The sequence below is a fragment of the Heliangelus exortis genome, chromosome 16, assembly GCF_036169615.1.
Source record: "Heliangelus exortis chromosome 16, bHelExo1.hap1, whole genome shotgun sequence".
Lineage (NCBI taxonomy): Eukaryota > Metazoa > Chordata > Aves > Apodiformes > Trochilidae > Heliangelus > Heliangelus exortis.
Window position 1 is genome coordinate 1,824,178 of NC_092437.1, and position 22,924 is coordinate 1,847,101.

Sequence of the window (22,924 nt, forward strand, 5' to 3'; positions counted from 1 at the left end):
ACCACAGGACAAAACCCCTGGTACTGGGGGAGACCTCGGTGCTCATCCTCCCTCCCTCGAGTGCCCCTCCCTAGATGATGGGTTTCTCTCCACCCTCCTATGGCTTTGTTCCTCCCTATATTGGGTGGAAAGTCCTGGTTGAGGCTGGGGTCCCGCTGGCTGCTCCTGTCCCACAAGGGGGTTACAGAAGCAGCAGGAGGAGGCAGAGCTGCCCAGAGCTCTTGCTCTTTGCCTTCAGGGCTTTGGTTTCACCCTCCCTTGGGCCGAAGTAAGCCCTGGCCCAGCAGTCCCTGACCTCCCATTGTGCTGCTGTGCAAACAGAAGTGGGATGGGAGCAGGAACTGGTGACACCCCTGTGGGCCACATGTCCCCACCACCACGGGGACCACCGGTGGGCCAGGGACACCCCTGGGCACTGTCTGGGGAAATCCTGCATGGAAAACCACGCTGGTCCCCTGGCAGGGGTCTGAGCTGTGCCAGGGTCACCCACCCTGGCACACGGGGGAGGGAAAGAGCCCACTGGCACGGGGACACCAGGGGGATGTGGTGCTGGTGCTGGCCCTGGCAGCTCTCCCCGTGCAGCCATTCTGCAAGGGGCTCTGGCCCAGCCAGGACACGTTTTGATGCAGCAAAACCCAACAGCTGGGATCAAGCTCCCCCTGCACCTGGGAGCTCCTCAGCCATCACCACCCACCCTGACAGGGGTCCTGGCCCCATCCTGGGAGCTGCCCCAGCAGGGCACCAGGGATGTGTTTGTTCATGTCAAACAACTCCCAGCTCACTGGCAACAAGCACAGAGCAGGAACAGAGAATAAAGGAACCAGCAGCTCAGGGACAAGGGCAGAATAAATCTGCATAAATACAAATGAGGGGAATATTTATTTCTCCCACTGACCGTGTTTCTGTAGCTACTTGAAACTGCCAGGGAGGCACAGCCCTGGTTTGGCTTTGGGGCCACAGCTCACCGTGGGTCCCCACCTTTCCACAGACTCTACTAAATATTCTTCACATGTGAGTTCCTCCTGTATCTGATAGGAGAGATAAATAACAAAACCCTTGCAAATGCTAAAATCCTTCTGCAGTTTGCAAAGAAACCAAATCACGTGCTGAATGCAGAGGAAGAAAAAACCTTTTTATTGTGAAGAGCAACAGAAGGGATGTGAATCCACCTCAGCCACAATGCAGCACATCCAAATCCACTTGGAGATCACAAGACAGGAGGGCATTTACTCTGATCAGTTCAAAGCATAACTGTTGGGGAACAAACCAGCTAAGTACATGCTGGGATTAGACTGCAGGCCATTTGTGCCAGCCTTTAACAGTGTGAACTCAATGGAAACAACAAAATTTCCCTTTGAAATGGCCAACTAATCAGCAGGAGGAGAGCAGAGACAAAGCCTTTACATTTCATCAGCGTTTGTCCCTGTTCTCTCTTCCCTTCTTGGGAATTTTGTGTGGTTGGTGCCAGCTCACAGAATTCCCATGGGATGGGACTACATCCAGGATGTCTTTGTTCAGCACCAGGAAAGTCTCCTCTGTGTCCAAAAATTACCTGGCTAATGGCAGTGACAGTCAGGATGGCACAAGGGCATGACCTGAGGCTCCTGCCTCTGGCTCCAGTGTCCTCTGCACCACCAGCACAGATAACCAGAGGCACAGCTAACCAGAGGCACAGATAACCATAGCCACAGCTAACCAGAGGCACAGATAACCATAGCCACAGATAACTAGAGGCACAGCTAACCAGAGACACAGCTAACCAGAGGCACAGCTAACCATGGACACAGATAACCATTGTCACAGCTAACCAGTTAACCATGGAACAGTTAACCATCAGCACAGCTGACCTTGGGCTGGGCAGAGACCCCCAAGTCTGGCAAGGCTGAAATGTAACACAGAATTCGTGCATTTTCTGGGCTGGGTTTCTCCATTTTGATGTCTATTTTCTGGTCATCGAGTCATCTTCCTCCCTTCCCTCCTCCTCCTCCTCCTCGGTGGGAATTGCCCACGGGGGCACCTGGGGGGATGCCAGAGCTGAGTTTTTTGTGCTCAGAGCATCATCCCGGTGCTCCCTGTCACCTCCTGTGACCAAGGATCCGGGCGGGTCCCGGCGGGCTCCTCCAGCCCAGCCCAGGCACTGTCCCGTCCCACCGCATTGTCCTTACCCCACGGCGCTGCCACCCCACGCCTAGGGCACGGTCCCGGGATCCAGGCCTGTGGCTGGGGGAGAGGGACACGGGTCAGTGTGCTCTGAACCTCCCCGCGGGTCCGATCCAGTACCCAGAGTTCACTTGCAGGGAGGCTGGGAGGATTCCCAGCTCCTCCCGCCCTCCTCCAGCCCTCAGCTTTGCAGCCACATGGAGCTGCGAGCTCCCCCAGTCACCTCTGCAAATATTAATTAATCCTCACAGCATCCTGGGGACCGTTGCTGCTACTGGGTAAATATTATGAAATCCTTTTACGAGGGGTGAAGTGGCTTTCCCGGGGCTGCGCAGGGCTCTGCCTCACCCCTGGGCTGCTGCTGGGGACAAACCTACCCGGACATCCCCCAGGGACAGGGACCACGACAGAACCGCTGTCCCAGCTTGGGGGGGCTCTCTGGGACCACCCTGAGATGCACCAGCACCCCCTGGGGTTGGCTGCACCCTCTGGCCATGGGGATGCCCGTGGTGGCATCTGGGACGGACTTACTCTGCAGGAGCCAATCGATGAAGACGCTCGGGAACGGGGAATTCTGCAAAAAACAAAAAAAAAAAAAAAAAAAAAAAAACCAACAAATAACAACCCAAGGAGGTGTTAAAGGACGAGGCTGCAGAGAGCGCAGCGCGGGGGGCAGGGCCGGGCCGGAACCGAACCTGCAGATCCAGCTCCACGAAGTGCCCGGAGGCCACCGGCAGCTTGGAGAGGGCGGATTGGAGTTTCCCCAGGAGCCCGAAGGAGACGACTGAGGAGAAGGGGACTCAGTCAGGACTGGAACCATCCTAGAACATGCTACCCGGCCACATCCCCAGGGCAGGAATAGCCCCCAGCCCCCCTGAAGGTCAGGAACGATTCCCATCCCTCCTACGAGGCTCCGAGCTCCTGGGATTCAGATCCAACTGACTTGGAGATTCTGTCCAGGCCTCATTGTGTGGGAAATGTGTGGGGTAACAGGGCACAAAGCTGCGTGGAGTGAAGCAGCAGTTGCATCTAGGCAGGAGTTAGGTTAATGGTTGGACTTGGTAATTGATTTAAAAGTCTTTTCCAACCAAAACAATTCTGTGGTTAAACGATTCTGTGACTGCAGCTGGGGAGAGGCAGCCGGGGGTCCCAGACAAACCCCCTGAGACCATCAGGGCTCTGCTGGCCCAGGGCTGGGCCACCCACGGCACCTTCCCCAGGGGCTGCTCTGCCTCCAGCTCTCCCAGGGGGACACACACTGCCCGTGGGGAGGGGAACAAGGGCAAAGCTTCATTGTGGCTCTAAAAATCAACGTAGAAGAGTTAACAACTCACCGTTGAGGAACTGCAGCTTAAGATTGATGGCGCTGACCCAGATATTCACTACGGGGCAAAGCTGCAATGATAACAAGAGGCAGAACCTTGGTGAGAACATTTTGGGTGCTGCAGCACCTTTCCCTGACAGTGCTTGAGTTTCCCAGGCTGGACACCCAGATGGAACAATCAGCTCCTAGAGCATCGTTTCCTCCATGGGAAAAGAGCAACGTGAACTGTTCAGCTGCCTTCTAAAATGGCACCGGTTTGATTGAGCAGAATGAAAGATTTTTCTAACAAGCCCTTTTTTTCCTAAGTGAGGCTGTCACTCCTGCTTCCCACCCCTCCCCGCGGTACCGGGAGGCGATTCAGAAAGCAATTGGTTACAAATTATCCCGTAACATTGCATGATGGAATTTGAATTACTGCTAACAAATAAATCCTGACTGCAAGAGAGATCAAGGGAGTCTGCAGAATTCACTTAGGGGATGTGTGTGCCTGTGCATGTACATAAATATATAGGTGTGTGCATATGGAAGTCTGCAGGGCAATTAGGGCAAGAGCTCTAATTGCAATTATGGGGAAGCTTACACAGCAGAGGACTTTCAGGCACTCACCAGGGCAGGAACGAGGGTCTGAAGTGAAGAGTTCAGTATCCCGCTCACCAGGTTGGTGAGGAGGCTGGAAAGGGGAAAAAACCCAAAAAACCAACAGAAAACCATCAGCAGGGCAGGACAAACCTGAGCACCTCTGGTGGGAGCCCTGGGGAGGACCCCCGAGGAGGAGCCCCCTTTCTGCCCCATCTCCATGTCCCGGGGTGCTGCAGACCCACAGCTCCCCCAGGCAGGAATTCTGGGTGCTCCCAACTTTGTTTCCTGCTCCTAAGCAGCTGACTGTGCCCAGGTTTGGGATGCAACTTTGCTGCCCCATTGCAAAGAGCTGCCCCACAGCCAGTCCTGCCCTGTGCCCTCTGCACACCCCATATCCCAGCCCCTTGCTGATTTTTTTTTTTAATTTTTAAGTGGCTTTTCTATGAGAAAAAAAACCCCATGGGCTGCCCAGGGCTGGATAACTGCTGGGTTCAGGAGGGATCTGGGGTGCTCAGGAGGTGCTGGGAGGTGTCAGGAGCCTGGGATGTGGCTCACCCCTTCCTCATGTTGACGTTGAAGTTGCCCAGGAGCTTCTTGCAATCCTTCACCTCCAATCTGAGGTCTCCAGGGGTGTCCTGGGTCAGTCTGATGTGGGATGTGAGGTTGGTTTCTATTGAGGAACCGCTCAGAAATTGAAAAACCCTAAAAAGTAAGCAAGGAATTGGTGTGGCTTGGAGAAGGCCAAAACAGCACGGGAGAGCAGTGCCTGTGGCTGAGCTTGGGCTTGGCTGGGACAACACTTCAGTCCCAGGGCTTCCATCAGGCTCCTGGCCCCATCCCTGGAATCCCAGTGTGCAAACAGGCACCAAGGGGTTTCTAGGACACATCTGACTCCAGGGGGAGAAAGGACAAATCAAGGTGATGGAGCATAGACCCTCCTTGGCACCTTGCTTCCAGTACCTTGTCCAGAGGAGGTACCCAGACAGCCACCAGACAGGGGTCAGACCTTTGGAGGAAGGACAGCAGGAAGCATCCCCAGGGAGAGGCAGCAGCACAGCAGAGATCTTCCCTCACCAGCCTCCTTCTCAGCATCTGGGGACATTTCTCCAGCACCCAAGAACATCCTGTCCTTCCCAGCACCCTCAGACCCCCATGGTCTCACTCTGCTCTCTCACCACCAGCCCTGCTCACCCTGGGAACTGCAGCACCAGCTTTGAGTACAGGTTCAGCACGAGCTCACCCCCGTGAAGGATCTTCCATGACATTTGGAGGTTCTCAATGTTCAGCACCTTCAACCTGGAAGAACACCCACCTTGAGATGGATCTGGTCCCCAGGAGCACCCCTCCAGGGAAACTCTTCCTCTGGATGATGATTGTCACCCCACACCACCACCACCACTGGGCTTCTGCTCCAACTCACCAGGCAAAGGGTGACTTGCCAAGGACTCCTCCATCCACCAGACCACCAAGGCCAAGTAGACTTCCATTGCCTAGGAGATTTCCCGTGCCAAGCAGACCATTGTCTCCAAGAAGGTTGTTATTGCCCAGGAGGTCATTGTTGAGGAGCCCATTGCTGAGGAGTCCATTGCCAAGGCTCTGCACGCTGCTGACTCCCGTGCCAAGCAGACCTTTCCCTCCAAGCAGGTTGTTATTGCTCAGGAGGTCATTGCTGAGGAGACCCCCATTGCCAAGGATGGGGGTGTCAGTGCCAAGCAGACCACTGATGCTGGTCTGTCCTGCAACAGCCAGACCTCCAGCACTCTTCTGGTTTTCATGGCTAAGACTTCCCCCTCTCCCACCCCTCCTCATACCAAGTAAATCTTCCTCACCTGGGAGGCCTGTGCCAAGGATCCCAGATCTGCTTCTCTCACCTCCACTTTGTTGTCCACCTGTACTTCCTCTGCCAAGGAGGCCATTCCCAAGCAGTTCAGCTCCACCAAGAAGCCCACCAAGCAGACCTGCACCAAGGAAGTCCCACTTACCACCCAGCCTTCCACTGCTGGAAAAATTTCACTGACACGAGAGGCTGGGTCAGCTGTGTTAGGCTGATCTGCTCCTGAGGTCTCATGGGAACCCCTGAACATCCCTGTGCAAAGCTGGGTTCCCTGTGGAGCTGACCTGCAGGAGGCAGGTCCCTGGTGGGCAGAGGACACCCTGGGGCTGGGCAGGCACATGGCCACCTGTGTCACAACACAAAACATGGAAAAATTCTGAGCTCACCCTTTTGGGATTGTGGTGGGCTCAGCCCAGGGATACTGTTCAGGATGGGGAGGCCCTGGGAGGGGAGCAGAAAACCCCCTTGGAGGATGAGGATCCAGAAAAGCAGCATCTCAGGTCCCAGCATCTGCAGAGAGAGACCGACATCAGCCCAAGCACCAACCCCATCCCCAGGGAATCAGCAGCCTGGGCACCCATCCAGCTCTCCATCCTTCACATCTGCCACCCAGGGGTCAGGTGCCCTGTGGACATGTAGACCCCAGGCACTGTCCCCCAGCCCCAGGGGACCAGCCCTGACCCACAGCACCTTTTTTCCAACCAGAAAGTCATTAGTCATCAGGGAGAGACTGCAGCCCAGGGATGGGCTCCTCCAGAGTCCCTGCTGTCCCCACAGCTGCAGAGCAGTGGTGACACTGCAGGGAAGCTTGGGAGGAGAAAACACCTAAAGAGAGCAAGAGGGATGGAGGTGAGGCAGGAGGACCTTGCACCAAGTGAGATGGACGGCTTCCAGCTGCTCCTAAATGGCCCTGAAAGAAGAACCCTCAAAGGGGCACAGCTGGATAAAGAAGTTTGTCTCGGAGCTGTGGCCTCCTGGACATGAAGAACACCTTATTACCAAATTCCAAGTGCAGCCAAACCCAGGCTCACTTCTCCCTGGGTTGGTTGTTTGTTTTTCTCAGCTTGCTCCATCGGGGCTATGAGAAGAGTCTGTTTCCCTTGTCTTTGATCTGCCTCTAGTCTAGAGAGAGCAGCTTCAAGGACCTCCTGTTCCCATCAGCTGGGTTTGTTCATGCAAAGGGAGGAATGAGCGAGGTGCCTGCTGAAGCTGCCAGGTTCAGGGACCCCCTGCTCTGGGGGCAGACCCCTGGGCTTGGCTCTTCTGACAAAAAAAGCATATGGTTCAGGTTCAGCACTGAGAAACAACCTTATTTAGGTCAGGCTGCACAACTTCTTTATCTGTTCCAGATACTTTAAAAAAAAAAAAAAATCCTTCTATGACAGTTCATGGCACAATTAAATTAGACTTTAATTCACAAGACCGTCTTTTACATTTTCCCTTTGATCAGCATGTAATGATGCACAGCTCCTGGAGCTGTGGTTATCGAACAGGAGAGAAAGATAGCAGCCAGAGCAGTGCCATTGAAAATTGTGTCAAATAAAATCAGTGGGATTTGTTGGAGGGGCTCTGCAGGACGTGTGCAGCATTGCAAACAGCTGCCAGGATGGTTTTCAGGCCTCTCAGAAGATTCCCTCTTAGAGAGAATACCTGAGAAAGCAGAGGACTCTCTGCAGTTATTCTCAGTATCTACAGGGCTGGCACCTCACACACATCTCAGCAAACTGAGCACTCTGGACACACAAACAGCATGTCTGGCTTTGCAGAGAAACTCTTGTTTTGTACAGGCTGGGATGAGCCCTGAAAAACTGAAAATCATCTCGAATTCTGGTCACCAAGGTCATGAAGAAAAAAACCCACGAACCAATTCTTTCTGCTGGCTTCATCATTACAACAAACTCAACAGCAACAAAACAAAAGTGGAATTCGACAGGCAAGATCTCTACTGGCTTTAAAAATTAATTTTCATAAATGATTAAGTGCTGCTACAGAAATCAAAGGGAAACGTCATTAAAATTCTTGCTCTTAAAGCCGAGGTACCCTGTGCTGCAGGTGGGCTAAGGGGAGCAGGAGGCTCAGTAGCCACGGTCCCTCAGTGCCACTTACCTGGAGCCCTTTGCTGTGTCCCGGCGCTGCCCGGGCCGCTGCCGGGGAGGTTCTTATAGCCGCGGGCTGTGGGCAGCAGCAGAGCCGGGGCAGGACCCACCCGGACCCGTTCCTCCCCGCATGCCCCACGATGCTCACGTAGCCAGGCTGGACCGGGGCCAGCAGCACCCCCGAGCCCGCAGCTCTGCTGGGGCACAGTGCCACCTGGCTCCTCCGGGACTGTCCCCTCCTGTCCCCTCCTGACAGCTGTGGTGGGGCTGAGGGTCCCCCCACACCTGGGGGCAGCTCCTTGCACGTGTCCCAGCGTGGCCACCACAGGGGCTGTGGCAGAGGTGGCTCTGGCTGCTCAGGGCCCTCAGAGCAGGGGGATGCTGGCACCCAGCACCCCCAACACCCCCCAGCACCCCCATCCCCTGCTGAGGGTCCCCAGCACGGGGGTGGTCACCAGAGCCCTGTGTGGCCCCCATGCAAACCCCTTCTGCCACCAGCACCAGGACTCAGGGGGTTCTGTCCTGGGACTCTCTGCTCCTGCCCTGGGGTGACACCCGTGGAGGGGCTTTGGGGGCCTGGCTGGGATGTGGGGGTTCACCACCCAGGACACCCCCTCCCCACCCAGCCCCTGCTCCTTCCAGCAGCAGCAGCACAGCCTGGCACACACAGAGCAGGGCTGGAAGGTCCCTTACTGCTCATGGCTGGCAGGAAGGCAGCATCGGGGACCTGCTACCAAAGCCATGACACAACTGTCACACCAGAAGGGGCCCTTGGTGCTCCTGAGCCATTATCTGCCAGCACTTTGCTATCTGCAATGGGGCTCACAAGGGTGCTCGTGCTCTTACATCAAAACCCCCGATGGATGAAGACACCAAGGAGGGATCAGCCTTGCAGGAGGAAGCAGAGGTGAGTAAAACCCAGGCAGTTGCTCTCCTGACCCAGTCCTATCCCTCCCCTCATCATCACACAGCCCAGGAGGTCCCATGTCCCTGGCCACCCCTCAGGCTCCTACTTCTCCAGGCTGACACCAATCTTCAGTTTGTTGTCCTCAATTGAGAACTGGGCCAGCAAGGAGGTAAAGAGAGAGGTCTGGGCAGGGATGGCTCCTGCAGCCCTTGCCCAGCCATGTCACCCTGGGTGCCATCTGCCCCCCCTGTGCTGGCTGTGTGGGGAGGGGGAATCAGGGGGGGAATTTCTGCACGGGTTGTTCCCTCAGACATACGATATTCAGAAGGCAGAGAGAGCTCTGGACGTCATCTGGGTGGATCACCATCACCTCTTCTGTAGCTGTCAGCTGGATCACACCTTTGTTTTTCTTTAAGGTCACTCACCATGGGTGCTTCAGGGACTGAGATTCTCAGCAGCAGCTCACGTGTCTTGGGGTATGCCTGGAGAACCTGCCAGAACCCAAAGGGGGGAAGGTTCTGCTGGCAGGAGCACAGGTGGTGCTGGGGCCATGGGCAGGATGCCTGCTCCAGAGCTGCTCCTGGGGCTGCTCCCAGCCTGGATTGCTCCAGCCCAGCAAGTGGTTGTGCTTCAGCTCCCCCGGGTGCCCTGAGCCCCACCAGGAACATCTGGTTATGGCTGGGGGGGCACAGGTCAATCATCCAGGCAAAGGGGGCAGCTGCAAGGCTTGTCTGGGACCCAAGAGAGCTGCTGAGGACAGGGGGACAACCCTGGGCTCTGGTCTGCCACTGTTTCTAGTCTGGGAACTAAGTCAGAGCTCATTCACCTCCATGGAGCTGGGATGGTGACCCCGAGGAGGAAGGGGCAGGGAGGACCACAGCCTCCTGGAGCTGCTTCTTATACCAAGTCATTTGGGGCTGGAGGGGGACCCAGGACTCACCAGAGGAACCAGGGCTCCAAGTGTAGAGATTGTTAGTGGTGGGAGCTCCAGAAACTGTGAGAGAGAGGAGAAAAATGCTGCACGTGTTGAGGGGTTCAGCAGAATCTGCTCCCACATGGTCCTGTGCTCATGTTTTTCCCCTAAGATGTCAGAGCCACAGAGGTGCTCAAGCAAGGCAGAGCACGGGGGGACCTGCCCGGCCCCCAGCCCACGCTCACTGTGCCACTGGAGATGTCCATGTCCAGGACCCCCTCCTCCTGCAGGACAGAGAGCACCGAGCTGAGGAAGTTGACCGAGAGGCCCAGCTGGGAGGAGGTGGTGTCCAGCATGGGGGACAGGGGTGGCATGGGGACAGCTTCTGGCTTCCCCAGGGGGAAATCCACCAGCCCTCCTGCCACTCGCCCAACAACAGTCACCCTGGAGTCACCAGGGGAGGAAAGCACAAGCTAAAAAGTTTGCAATATTTGCCTTTACGGTTAACTTCATGTTTCTGCAGTGTGAAACCTCCGCATGCAGGACCTCGATGGGTCAGTGCCCGTGGCATTTCCTTCTCCAGGAGTTGGTGACAGCCAAACCCCCCTGAGCTCTCCTGTGACGGCAGCAGGAGCAGGAGGCACCCAGCCGTGACCTCCCCCACCTTTGCACAGCCCCCTCGGAGCCCTCTCAGGTGCCCTGGCCCAAGGAGACCTCAGGGAGCACGGGTGAAACAGCCCAAGCCCTGCCCATGCTGGAGGGAGGGGACAAGGGACACGGGACACAGGGCTCAGGGCACAGGACTCACGTTCAGGTCCAGCTCCAGGAACTGGACACGCTGGACACTGGCAGGCTGGACACGCTGTACTGGATGCTGCCCAGCACACCCAGGGGCACCAGAACTGGGGGCAGAGGGAGGGGGTCAGCCCTGCCCTGCTGGGTCGGGGTGCAAGCCCCCACAGCCCCCTCCCCCCCAGGAGAGCCCAGGGCTGCAGCCCCCGTGCTGAGTGGGTGCCACAGGAGATGTCCTTTCCCCAGAGAGCAGTGGGGGGGACACTGCTGCAAAGAGGGGACAGCCCAGGGACCCCATCAGTGCACCCAGGGGTCCTTCTGCCCACATTAGGGTGCTGCCTGGGGACAGAGGGTCTGGGTTAGGAGCTACCAGGGGACCCGGTCCTGGCATGGGGCAGACCCGGGGTTCAGTTTGCTCTTCCCACCCAGGAAAGTGTCACACGCAGCCACAGGGAAGGTGACAGGAGGGGCAAACCAGGGGACCCATCCAGGACTTACAATTGACAAGGCCCAGTTGGTCGCTGAGGAGTCCCAGGGTGACATCAACCACGGGGCAGAGCTGCAAGAGTCAGGAGGGGGGGGAGGAACCACGTTCAGACCCACCAGTCCCACACCAGTGGGTGTGGGGACACCAGCAGCCACGGGACAGCACCCATGGGAGCTGCACTCTGCTTTACACACTCACTGCTCCTTCGCACGGGGGAGATTTTTTTTTCCTAACTTACCAGGTTAGGAAGAAGTCTGTTCAGGACACTTGCCAATAAGTTATCCATAACTGGAATTAGGCTGTGGAAAAATAAAGGAGCACCATGAAAAAAAAAACAAACCTAAACCTGATGCAGAGTAAATGGTTCTTGTTAAACAATTCCTGTGAGCAGTGCAGAGCACAGAGCTGGGGGGCAGCAAAGTTCATCCTCTGGGCTTGGGTTTTGCATGAGGTGAGTGGAATTTGCATCCCGAAGTGTCCAGGGGGAAGTTTGTTACTTCCTGCTGGGGCTGCTGCAGGTACCGTGCACCCTCTACGGGCAGAAACTTTCCAACCACTCCTTCAACTTCCCAGGGGGAGCCCGAGGCTGGCTGCAAACCCGGTGGACGTTCCAGGCATCAGCTCCATCAGCCTGAGCATCCCCGGCAGCCTCAGCACCGCTCCCCTGGCCCAGCCCTCAGGTTCCCCCCTGCACAGAGCCCACCCGGTGCCATCCTTACCCCGTGAGCCCCTGGATGGTGCTGAGCAAGCCTCCTTCCCCCAGGATGCTGAGCAGGCCACCTCCTCCCAGCAGCCCTGCATTGTCCAGTAGTCCTCCTCTGCCAAGAAGGCCACCAGGGCCACCGAGGGTCCCAGCTGTGCCGAGGGTTCCTCCATCACCCAGCAGACCTCCTTGTCCCAGCACTCCTCCAGAGACCCCCGTGGGGATGCCACCCCCAGGACATCACCACCAGCTGCCACTGAGCCTCTGGGAGGGTTTCTGGGTCCTCTCCTGTAAGTGCCTTCACCACCCCCTCCACCCAGCAGGCCACTGCCAGCATTGCCCCCTCCCCCTAGCAGACCCCCCAGCAGCCCTCCACCACCCAGCAAACCCCCAGTGAGACCACCAAGCAGACCACCACCACCACCACCAATGAGACCTCCTCCCAGGCCACCCAACAGGTCTCCAGTTCCACCTGTGCCAGGATGTCCACTGCCAAGTGGCACTTCTCTGAGGGCACCTTGCAGGGTGTTGCCTTGTCTGAGAGAGCCTGTGAGGGCTGGAAGTAACATCACCCACCATCAGAGCTAAACCATCACCCACCATCAGAGCTGCCCCTGGCCACCCCCACAGCCTTCCAGCAGGAACTGGGGGGCAGCTGCCAGCCCCTGCCTGCACCTTGTGCTCCTCAAACATGGCTTGAGGTGTCCCCTGGCTGATGGGGCTGTGGCAGTACCACGGTGCAACCCCCACGGATGCCCCCGTTGGCTCCAGGGTCCCACTCGGGGGAGGATGAGGGACTCACCATCACCCAGGACACTCTGGCTCAGCCTGAGCACAGCATCTTTTGGCTGGCCCAGTGCTGGGGTCAGCAGGGCACACACCAGAGCCATGCCCAGGGTGGGGGACATGGTGTCTTCTGCTCTGCCCAGAGAGCTGTGGGTGCTGGCAGGACCTGAGGGAGGAGAACAGGAAAAGAATGGGAACAAGCTGGAGACCCCTGGAGGTGATGGGGAATTGGAGATTTCTGGGGGAATATTTTTCAGTGAATACAGAGCCTGAGCTCTAGGGGAACCAAAACTCTTCCCAGGTTAGAGCCACATTTGGCAAATAAATCCGAACAGACGTGGGGTGGTGGTGGCCCTGTGCACATCTGCAGGGACTTTCCAAGCCACCTCCTGCACAGCCCAGCACCTGTTTGCTTGTTCCCACGGGTGGACACCCTGGCCAACCCGTTCCTTTCCACCCCTGGTCGCCCTGACATGGTTTGAAGCTCAGGGTCTGAAGTGGTTTCTCAGAGGAGGCAGGGGCAGGGAGTTACTGCTGCAGCTCACACCTGGGACACCTCAGCCTTGCCTCCTAACCCAGCATCTCCTACCCTCGTAACAATACCAGTACCAGTGGCAGCCTTCAGAGGATATGGCAACACAAAAAGCCTAATTTTGCATCAAAGGAATGTGGGATTTTTCTTTGGAGAAGGCGTTTGGGTGGACTACAGCAATTTTCCTTTCTGATTTTTCAGGCTGGTCACTAAATACAAACTGGAATCACTCACCTGCATTTCTGCCATTCCTGGGTTTTTCCCCTTCTATCACCCATAGGTGAAATGGTGGCTCTGCCCTCCCAGGCTCACAACACCCTCTACCCACTATTTTGACCATATTTACCTGGTCTTATCCCGAATTTCCAGGCCTGGCTTTGATTTTCAGTCCTCCAGAGGCAGGGAGGCTCAGGGCCAGGAGCAGTGGTGTTTATGTACTGAAGCAGATGAGGAAAAATAGGAGGATGCCCGAACTGCAAAAGCTGGGCCAGGGGATGGAGGGTGTAACACTGCATTTGTGGTTTTCATGTATTCCAAGATCAATAAAGATTTATAAAACAGGGAAGGGTGTTGAGCAACAGCTGATAGGATGCCCCATTATCAGGCAGGGCTGTTCCCAGCTGGAACCCGAGACTCTGGGGCGGAGCTGCTGCTGACCCCAAGAGCCCTGCTAGAAACTCAGCTGATTCCAGACACACATCAGTGCTCAGCTGTCCCACACCCACTGCCATCCTGGGGTAACTTCTCCAGTTCTGGGGAGCACATGGGGAGGCTCCAGAAAAGCACCTGGAGATTTCTGTCTCCTTTAATGTCCAACCCAGGACACGGTTCCTGAGGATCTCCCCACCCATCCCGCAGCCGCCAGTCCCTTCCTGGTGGGGGATGTTTCTGCAGGCTCAGGAGAGCCCCTCTGGGGTGGACACGCTGCTCCCTGCTAGCACCAGGGCACAAGGACACCTTTGTCCTGCTGTCCTCAACACTTGATACCCCTCTGGGATGAGGTGTGCTGTGCAGCCTTATGCAAGGGGGAGATGTGATCCTGGGGGGGCACCTCAGCTCTGTGCCTGGCTCTGTACCCAGCCCTGTCCCAGCATGGCCATGCTCCCCTGGGGACACTGCCAGGAGCTCCTGTGCCCACACCTGAGCTTCACAAACACTTTCTGTAAGGTACCAGCTGCTCACTATGGGTGCAGCCACCCTGGCTCTGTGTGGGGCACAGTGGGGACAGATGGGTGCTGGCAGCCTCATACCAAATAAATATTCAGAGAGAGAAATGCTGAAGCAGTAAAGGATTTTATTGAAAGGGTGACACAAGAGCAACCATTAATGCCAAGAAAGAGCTGGGCTTCCCCACGACGGGGGGGTAAGAGTGGCCACAGAACCCCCAGCAGCTCTCCTGGTCCCTGTGGGTGGCTGCCTGTCCCCTGGGGCCACAGTGACAGCAGGACAGAGCTGCAGGGGACACGGAGGCAGCAGAGAGGAGCAGGGCTGGGGGGCTCAGAGGGTGAGCTGGGACAAGGGACCTCCCGGGCAGTACTCTTCCAGAGAACCCTGGTCAGGAAAGCTGTCTGCCTGGAAGAGGCAGCACAAACCCCAAGGTTTTCACAGTCTGAGCCTCACCAGCTTCCCCCTGGCCCCAGGGAGGTTTCCCCGTGGACTCACACGGGCAGAGGGAGTGCTGGAGAGCAGGGACAGCCCATGGGGAATGGGGGAATGGGGCTGACCATGGGGGTTTGGGGGTCCCCAGGTGACCACCTGGGAAATGCCATCCTTACCTCAGTGATTTCCAGCTCGATGCTCCCCAGGTTGGTGTTGAGGATGTTGGGCAGAGAGACTGAGAGGCTCAAGGAGTCTGCAAAAGGAAGAGAAGTTCTGTGTCATGGGGGAACTGAGCACAGGCAGTAAGGGAAAGGGGAACCCCAAATCCAGATAAGTTTGAGGGAAGAGGGAATGTGGAGCCTGGCTGTACCATTCACAGTGGGGATGTAGGAGGCTCTGAGAACCCTCTGGATCCAATCTGCAAGTGAGGAGACCTGAGAGGAAGGGGACACGTGTTAATGGCTGAAGAACAGTGAGTTACTGGGATGAAAACACTGGTGTGCACATCCCAGAGTCACTGCCACGGGGCACTGGGATGGGGCAGGGCTGAGCAAGGAGGAGATGAGAAGGCTGAAGGAGAAGCAGGATTTTGGGTCTCCTTCCCCATGGACATCACTTACACTGTGAGGGTCGAGTCCCCGGGGTGCCCGTGTCAGGTTGATGCTACAAAAGAGAAAAACAAAGCAGGGTTGGGGTCCATCTGGTGCAGCCCCTTGATAGCTTCCCAAAAGCTGCTCAGAGCCTTGAATGGTCTGGAATTTGTCTCAGCCACACAAAGATACAAGCTTTGGAAAGCAGAGAAATTTTTGTAGAGCTCTCTCATGGCTTTGGACACGTCCTTGGTCTGGGGCTGAGGCTGGGGGGTGACAGGGAAGCCCCAGGCACCCTTTCCATGTCTCCCATGTCTGTGTCACACCCCCCGGTGATGCCACCAGCCCCCTCTTGCCTGGCCCCAGAGCTTTCCCATCTGAGCCCCCTCCCCATGGAGCTCCCTCCCTGCCCACAGCCCCACAGAGCTCAGCTCTACCTGTCCAGCTCCAGGGACAACTGGAGTTTGCCATCAGAGATTGATGGGATGATGTTCAGCATGATGTCCTGGAATTGGAACAAGGGAAGACACAAGGTTATTTCCCTGTGCAGCTCTCAAGACTGAAAAGAAAAGCCTGAGTACTTGTAAATAACCCATTCTGAGAAAAATCAAGTGTCTGTGCCTAGAAATCACATTCTTCTGATGGATGGTGTTATGGAGCTCTCTCCTGTCTTTATTTTGCATTATTACTTAAACATTGCACTTGCACTTGGTTGTGAGCACTTTCTAAGGGCTGGGCACCACTGCTCCAAAGCTGTGCTAAATTCTGAAGAAAAGTTCTGAAGGGCTGAGGGCAGGAGAAGCTGAGGGGGTGCCAGACAACAGCCAGACCCAGCCCTCACCCTGGTTCGGGGGTCTCATCTCCCAGGACCCCACTCACCGTGTCGATGGAGAAGAGGAGCTTCTGGGAGGATGCCACAGTGGGAAGGGTGACATCGATGGTGGCCTTGAGGGTGGTGGTGGCTTTTTGTCCCCTCACGGTCACCACTGGCTCATCAGCCACCTGCACACGCAGCTCCAGGGGCAGGGATGCTGGGAGGACCCTGGCGAGCTGCAGGGACAGGGGGGGTCAGGGCAGGGGGGTCTGCATGGCTGGGATGGGTGGTGGGGTGGGGAGGGGTCTGACCTGGGGGACGAGTGGCAGGATGGCTTCTGTGGACAGCGAGACACCCCTGGGGACCTGCGGGAACAGCAGTGGTGTTGGGGGCTGGGGGGATGTGGGAAGCCCACGCTGGGCTTGGCCGCACCCCACCAACAAACACAGAACAGGGCAGTGACCACCCCTGGGTCACACAAGAAAACCAGGATTTTCCCCCGGCCCCAGAGGGAAGCGTGGTGACCCACCATGGTGCTGGTGATGCTGACGTCGAAGGCTGAGGCTGCCTGCCCCAGGAGGACATCCAGGACACCCCGGGGGAGGCTCAGCCGGGCGGGGCAGCCGGTGGCCAGCAGCAGGCGGGCGGTGGCCAGTGGTCCACGTGCAGGGGAGTCCCTGCCCAGGAGCTGCAGGGGACAGAGCAGAGGGGGGCTGGGTGGGCTCAGGGAGCTAAGGGTACATGGGGTACCCTGCCCATCCCTGGGTCCCAATAGAATGGAAATAGAGTAGTCTGGAAGGATTTGGGCTGGAGGGACCTTAAAGCCCCCCCAGTGCCACCCCTGCCATGGGCAGGGACCTCTCCCACAGCCCAGGGTGCTCCAAGCCCCATCCAACCTTGGACGCTGCCAGGGACGGGGCAGCCACAGCTTCTGGGGTCAGCCTGGGCCAGGGGCTCAGCACCTTCAGGTCTGGTTTTGGCCTGATAATGGTCCCTATTGATCACCCACCAAACTTCTGCAGAGCACTTATAAACAGCACCTGCTTGTGACCCATCAGCTCTGCTCCCCTGGGAGTGAGGAACTTCTGATCAACAAGGATGAGCTTGAGACAACTGTGCTTAATCAAGCAGTGCTGAGCCAGTCTGGCTCGTGCTACCCTCAAGGATTAGCAGGTAAAAAACCAAAAAAGCAGAGACCCAGTGGTGGCATTAACATGGATGTGGCCAGAGCACACTCATCTGGACCTTCCAACCGGAGCTTTCCCAAAGCCAGCTGGAATTACAGGACCTTCCCATCAAGAGCATCCCTGTGGGGCTGAACCCCCAGCCCTGGTCCAGGTGGTGGCACTCACGTTCAGCTCCATCTGGATGGCATCTTGGCTGAGGATGGAGAAGGGCGGCACATCCCCCAGGGCCCGGAGTGGGAGCACAGCTGCAGACACAGGGAGGGAAAGGGAAAAAGTCACAGAACTGCAGCCAGGATGAGGGGATGCTCCCCGGTTCCGTGGTTCCCAGAGATATCGGAATCAACAGCAGCTCTTGCTCCCAGCATTCCCAACTGGACAAGCCGCTGGAAAGCACCATTTTGCAACAAAAATGTTGTTTCTAGAAGCAACAGTTCCTGAAGTGTCTTTTTGGCTGGAAAAACCGCGCGGCTGCTCTGGGCAGGGAAGTGGAACGCGGCGCTGGAGCGGGGAGTCCCGGTCCCGGGGGGTGGTTCAACAATTGTACTTACCCCGTGTGAAAAAACAACAAACCCCCCCCAGAGTAGGGGGTCACCCGTGGGAGGGGGAGGAGGGGGAGGAGGAGGAGGGTGTGAGCACTTACAGGCCCTGGAGCCGAGCAGGGAGCTGAGCACACGCAGCCCGGCGCTGAGGATGTTGCAGCCCTGGGGAGGCAGAGGAGGGGGCTCAGTGCCCTGGACCCTCACCCCTCGGGCGGCATTGCCAGGACCTGCGAACCCGCGTGCTGGGAGGACGCCCCGTTCCCGCAGCACGGGTGGGCAGCCGGGGGGTTCCCCTCCTCACTGCTGCCCCCCGGGGCTCAGGCACCGGCTCACGGGGACGGTGACACCGAGGTCCTGGTGCCGGCACGGGGAGGCCCGGCCGGGCGTCCCTCTGAGCCCGCAGCTGTGCAAACAGCCACGGGCACAACCCGGACTGCTCCCGCACCGCCCCCCCAGCCCCCGCACTGCCTGCCCAGCCCCGTGGCATCCGTGCCCGTGGCTCTGCCCACTCACCACCTCACGCAGGGACTCGCTCAGGAGGCGTTTCAGAGGCTGATCCAGGAGGGCCACATTGGGTCTGGATAATGGGAAAACAGAGCTTAAAGGGTCATAAATTAATGGCTGGAAAATACCTGCACTTGGCCCGAGGGAAAGTGCCTCTCTTGCACTGCCCAGAGCTGTGCTTCAGTGCCAACATTTCATCCAAACCAAGTCCCTGAACCCAGCCCAGTGCTCCCAGCACAACCCACGAACATTTCTGCTGGGGCCCAGATTTCAAAGGGAAGCTCAGTGGTTTCCCCCCGGGGCCAGCAGCCAGGTTCAGCCTTCCAGGCACCAGGCACACAAGTTCTGCCTTCCATGGCCACCAGCACCAAGGGGTGGCACTGCCATGGGGACCACGTGCTGGGCACCAGCACCCTGCTCACACAGATGCTGACCTCACACGGATGTTTATGCTGTCAGTCTGGCAGTCCTGAGTGTTCTGGCGAGTCCCCAGATTGTCCTGGACCTGCATGGTAACATCTGCATCCACCTGCACGCAGAGGTCCCTGCCCAATGCGCTGCACGGGGACAAACACAGCCCAAGGCTCAGGACATGTGTCACCATCCCCTTTCCAAAGAGCTGGTGACCCCGAGCCCTGTCCCAGTGGACATGCCATACCTGGTGACCTCTACCAGCAGCTGGGTCTTGAAGCCCACCTCATGGCCAAAGCCAGGCAGGGAGCGCAGGGTGACCTTGGGAAGGGTGTTGTTGAGGATTCTCAGCCTGGAATGGGGAAAGAAGGGGGCAATAAGTAGCACACTGGTACGGAGAATCTCCATCCCCTTGCCCCCCAGCACTGTGGTTGCAGAGGTCCTCAGGGTCCTTTCCACACTGAGCCTGCAGGGTCCCTCCCACCCAGGAGCAGCTCATGGCACCAGGACACCCTCCCCTGGCAGGCACCTCCCAGCAGCTGAACCCTCTTGTATGGACCTGCTGCAGGGGGCAGAGGGGGCCCTGTGTGTTCAGAGCCTCCTTTCCCCTGGGTGACCCAGACAAACCGAGGGCTGGCCAAGGGCACCCGTCTCCCACTCTCACTCACCCTGTGTCATCACCGTTGTTTCCACCAAGGAGGCTGCCAACAAGACCATTTTTACCAAGAATACCATTTTCGCCAATGAGAAGTTCAAGGACAGCATCAAGGAGACCATCAACAAGACCATCTTTGCCAAGGAGACCATCAAGGATGCCATCTTTGCCAAGGAGACCGTCAAGGATGCCATCTTTGCCAAGGACACCACCCAGGACACCATCTCTGTCAAGGACACCACCAAGGAGACCATCTTGACCAAGGAGGTTGCCAACAGCACCGTTTCCTCCAAGAAGACCACCAAGGAGACCATCTTGACCAAGGAGGTTGCCAACAGCACCGTTTCCTCCAAGAAGACCACCAAGGAGACCATCTTGACCAAGGAGGTTGCCAACAGCACCGTTTCCTCCAAGAAGACCACCAAGGAGACCATCTTGACCCAGGAGGTTGCCAACAGCACCATCTTTGCCAAGGAGACCACCAACGACACCATCTTTGCCTAGGAGACTTCCAACAGCACCATCTTTGCCCAGGAGACTGCCAACAGCACCATCTTTGCCAAGGAGACCACCAACGACACCATCTTTGCCAAGGAGACCACCAACGACACCATCTTTTCCAAGGAGACTGCCAACAGCACCATCTTTGCCTAAGAGACTGCCAACAGCACCATCTTTGCCCAGGAGACTGCCAACAGCACCATCTTTGCCAAGGAGACCACCAACGACACCATCTTTGCCTAGGAGACCACCAACGACACCATCTTTTCCAAGGAGACTGCCAACAGCACCATCTTTGCCTAAGAGACTGCCAACAGCACCATCTTTGCCTAGGAGACTTCCAACAGCACCATCTTTGCCAAGGAGACTTCCAACAGCACCATCTTTGCCAAGGAGACCACCAACGACACCACCTCTGCCAAGGAGACCACCAAGAGGACCATTTTTTTTGAGGAGATTACCAACCAGAGCTCCACCAGCTGGAACCTTCTGCTGGTCACGTCTGACTTGTGACTCTCTAAAACCTGAAAAAAAAAAGATGCAGGGTGACTGTGAGCTGTGTGGGCTCAGCACACAAACCTTGCTGTCTCAGCCTGGTCCTTCCTTTCCCTCCAGCAGAGGGGTGGTGGCACCAGCCACTGTGAAGTAGCTGAGGTACCATTTCCTGAGTGCTTTATAAATGCAAATTATCAGCATTGACACTGTTGCTGGCAGATCTGGACCAGCTTCTGATTTTCTGAGCATGGTCAACAGAGAGAAATAGCAGAACTGGTCTCAAAAAACAAAAGAGAAATACCTTCTTTTCCATGCACTTACCATCTACCTCAGTTTTGGAAACTGAGACCACGATTCCACGTCCCTGTGAAAGGGCCAGGTGGCTGCAGAGGAGGAGGAGAGCCCAGGAGGAAGCCATCTCTGCTCCTAGTGGCTGTGGAAAGTGATGACCATCAATGCAAACCTGGGACACCTGCACCCTGAAGTAACATTTCTTTAAAGACCATAATGAATTTCATTGCTCCAAAGTGTAAAAATCCAAATCCATTTAAATGTCAACTGCACATCAGAAAGGGATCAAGCAAGTGTGAGAGGGCTAATTCACCCTAGGTAAAAATCTACCTCAGATAACAGAGTTATACCAGCAATAATTGGAGTGACAATGGCCTATGAAAACCATGAAATACCCTTTCTTCTTCAAGGACTGCAAATATAACAAATGCGTGTCTGTGCTCGAGAAACTCACCGTGAAATGCACCACACATTGGAGTGGTCAGAGCCTGGCAGGCAGGCTCCATCAGGATAACAATTCCAGTTAAAAAGACAACACTCCTAAACAAGCCCTAAGGACTCTCCTTTGGGAAGCATTCAGGTTTGCAGAAGAAGAAAGAGATCTCTAAGGAAGCATTTTGCTCTCACCTGACCAAGCTCTGGAGCAGAAGGGTCTCTCCAGCGACGTCCCTGTCTTCTGGAGATGACCTGCATGGAGTATCCCATTTATAGAGCCTGACAGCAGGAAAGAGGTGAGCGATGTCACCCAAGACACCCAGAATAATTGGTGGGGAGCAAAACAAACAATGTCTTCTTTCTGGTGACTCCCACTGCAAATATTTCCCTGGAGATGTCAGGAGTTGGGTAAATCATTGAGCAACGACCCATAGGTGGGGCGTCAGACCCAGCCAGCTCTGGGTGCCAGCCTGGACTCTGCTTCCCACTTTGGGACATCAGTCTTTGGTGTCAAGCTCTGGCCATGGCTGAGAAGTCATGCCTTCACCAACTATATTTATTTTTTTTCAAGTAAAATTGGGGTTTTGGCTGAAATATATAAAAACACTTGCCCCTCCCTGGTAGGTACCTCAACAGCTTTTGGTGCTGCAGCACAGAGCATCTCACCCCTGCAGCTGGGACATGGCACATGTCATGGGTGATAAATGAAGGAAGGACCAGGCAGCACCTTTCTCAGTGCAAGCACAGACTGTGGAGATGGTACCAGAGTCAGATGTTCACCAGCCAGGCCAGCAGGACGTGCCCAGTGCTCCCATCCCAACCTGCCTACAGACAACAACACTTCCCAAAGGCAATGGTGCCTGGTCAGTGACCTGGGTGGCTCATAACCCATTTGGTAATCGAGGAGAAGGAGGTATTGAATTGGGCAGGAGCAGTGACACCATGACAAGGGGTACTGATTGGGTGTCATGGCCTTACAGACACCCTGAGCTGACAGACACCACTGGCCTGGGAAATGCTGCACCAGTCTCACTACCGTGGTGTTATCTCCAGGACCATCACCTCCACCCCAGGCCACTGCAGAAGGACTGGATGTGGAATGCTCTGTCACAAGGAGATGCCCTTGAGAGGGTGATGCCACTGGCCACAGAGCCATGGAGCTGCCAGGCTGGAACCCATCAGCTCTGGATCATTCTGAAGTTCTGGAGGGACCACTGATCCCAGCGTGGACATATCAGGAGACTCTCTCTTTGGGGCAGGAAAAAGAAACCTTTCCTCTGAGTCCATGGCCCGAACATGGTCCTGGTGTGTCTCACATCCCGAGGAGCAGTTTGGAGGCTGGTGGTGCTGGGGAGGCCATGAACTGTTCACTGTTCAGTGACAGGGGTGGATGGGCTGATCCCCAGCTCTGAAGAATAATAGTCCAGAAAATGCTTGCTCAGAGTTAATACTTTCTGCAAACTTGGAAATCAGTATTTCCAGCAGATTAGCCAGCTTTTGTCACACATTAGCTCCAGCTTTAAAAAATATCCTAGCTAAAGGCTGAGGAAGAGGTGGCAAAGGTGCCAAAGTACTTAAGGAGCTGTCACTCTTCCTGCAACCTGATCAGCTCAGCACCTGGGGAGCACAAAGCCTCGCTGTCACCCAGAGATGGTGACATTTGATAAGGTGGAAGAGGGCGTTAGCCAGATGGTATTAAGTTATCACCTGTCCTGAATCGCTTTACACTTTGGGCAATCTCTATTGGAAACCGAATTACCATAAAGACGGGGCTGATAACGGGGCAGAGA

The 22,924-nt window shown here is 56.2% G+C and overlaps 3 protein-coding genes across 4 annotated transcripts; all 3 read right to left on the reverse strand.

Annotated features, from left to right (window-relative positions):
• Positions 1–1,111: 1,111 nt before the first annotated feature.
• On the reverse strand, positions 1,112–8,294 carry LOC139803787 (BPI fold-containing family B member 4-like). The gene is made up of 12 exons (XM_071760294.1): positions 8,004–8,294; positions 6,284–6,407; positions 5,893–6,021; positions 5,484–5,799; positions 5,255–5,359; positions 4,619–4,765; positions 4,091–4,154; positions 3,495–3,555; positions 2,856–2,944; positions 2,692–2,734; positions 2,166–2,220; positions 1,112–2,017 (listed from the first exon to the last, which is right to left on the reverse strand). Exons 2-11 carry the CDS (start codon positions 6,405–6,407, stop codon positions 2,189–2,191), a joined length of 1,110 nt encoding a protein of 369 aa, XP_071616395.1. The 5' UTR covers positions 8,004–8,294; the 3' UTR covers positions 1,112–2,017; positions 2,166–2,188.
• A 374-nt stretch (positions 8,295–8,668) lies between these two features.
• On the reverse strand, positions 8,669–13,056 carry BPIFB4 (BPI fold containing family B member 4). The gene is given in 14 exon segments (XM_071760136.1): positions 8,669–8,889; positions 9,014–9,083; positions 9,217–9,315; positions 9,317–9,391; positions 9,841–9,894; positions 10,059–10,286; positions 10,660–10,715; positions 11,104–11,164; positions 11,331–11,432; positions 11,615–11,624; positions 11,812–11,998; positions 12,220–12,351; positions 12,598–12,747; positions 12,987–13,056. Coding segments are annotated over 14 exon segments (1,368 nt in total). The 3' UTR covers positions 8,669–8,815.
• Positions 13,057–14,390: 1,334 nt separating this feature from the next.
• On the reverse strand, positions 14,391–21,424 carry LOC139803783 (BPI fold-containing family B member 3-like). Of its 2 annotated transcripts, XM_071760277.1 has the most exons (17): positions 21,327–21,424; positions 20,730–20,841; positions 20,303–20,437; positions 19,426–20,242; positions 19,005–19,109; positions 18,781–18,903; positions 18,356–18,419; positions 17,944–18,004; positions 17,469–17,548; positions 16,646–16,804; positions 16,428–16,481; positions 16,182–16,352; positions 15,740–15,807; positions 15,333–15,375; positions 15,083–15,146; positions 14,889–14,965; positions 14,391–14,685 (listed from the first exon to the last, which is right to left on the reverse strand). In XM_071760277.1, the coding sequence occupies exons 1-17, from the start codon at positions 21,402–21,404 to the stop codon at positions 14,611–14,613; spliced, it is 2,286 nt and encodes a 761-aa protein (XP_071616378.1). In that variant the 5' UTR covers positions 21,405–21,424; the 3' UTR covers positions 14,391–14,610. The 2 variants fall into 2 exon arrangements, with proteins under 2 accessions (XP_071616378.1, XP_071616377.1); XM_071760276.1 differs by having other exon boundaries at positions 19,426–20,437.
• Positions 21,425–22,924: the final 1,500 nt, after the last annotated feature.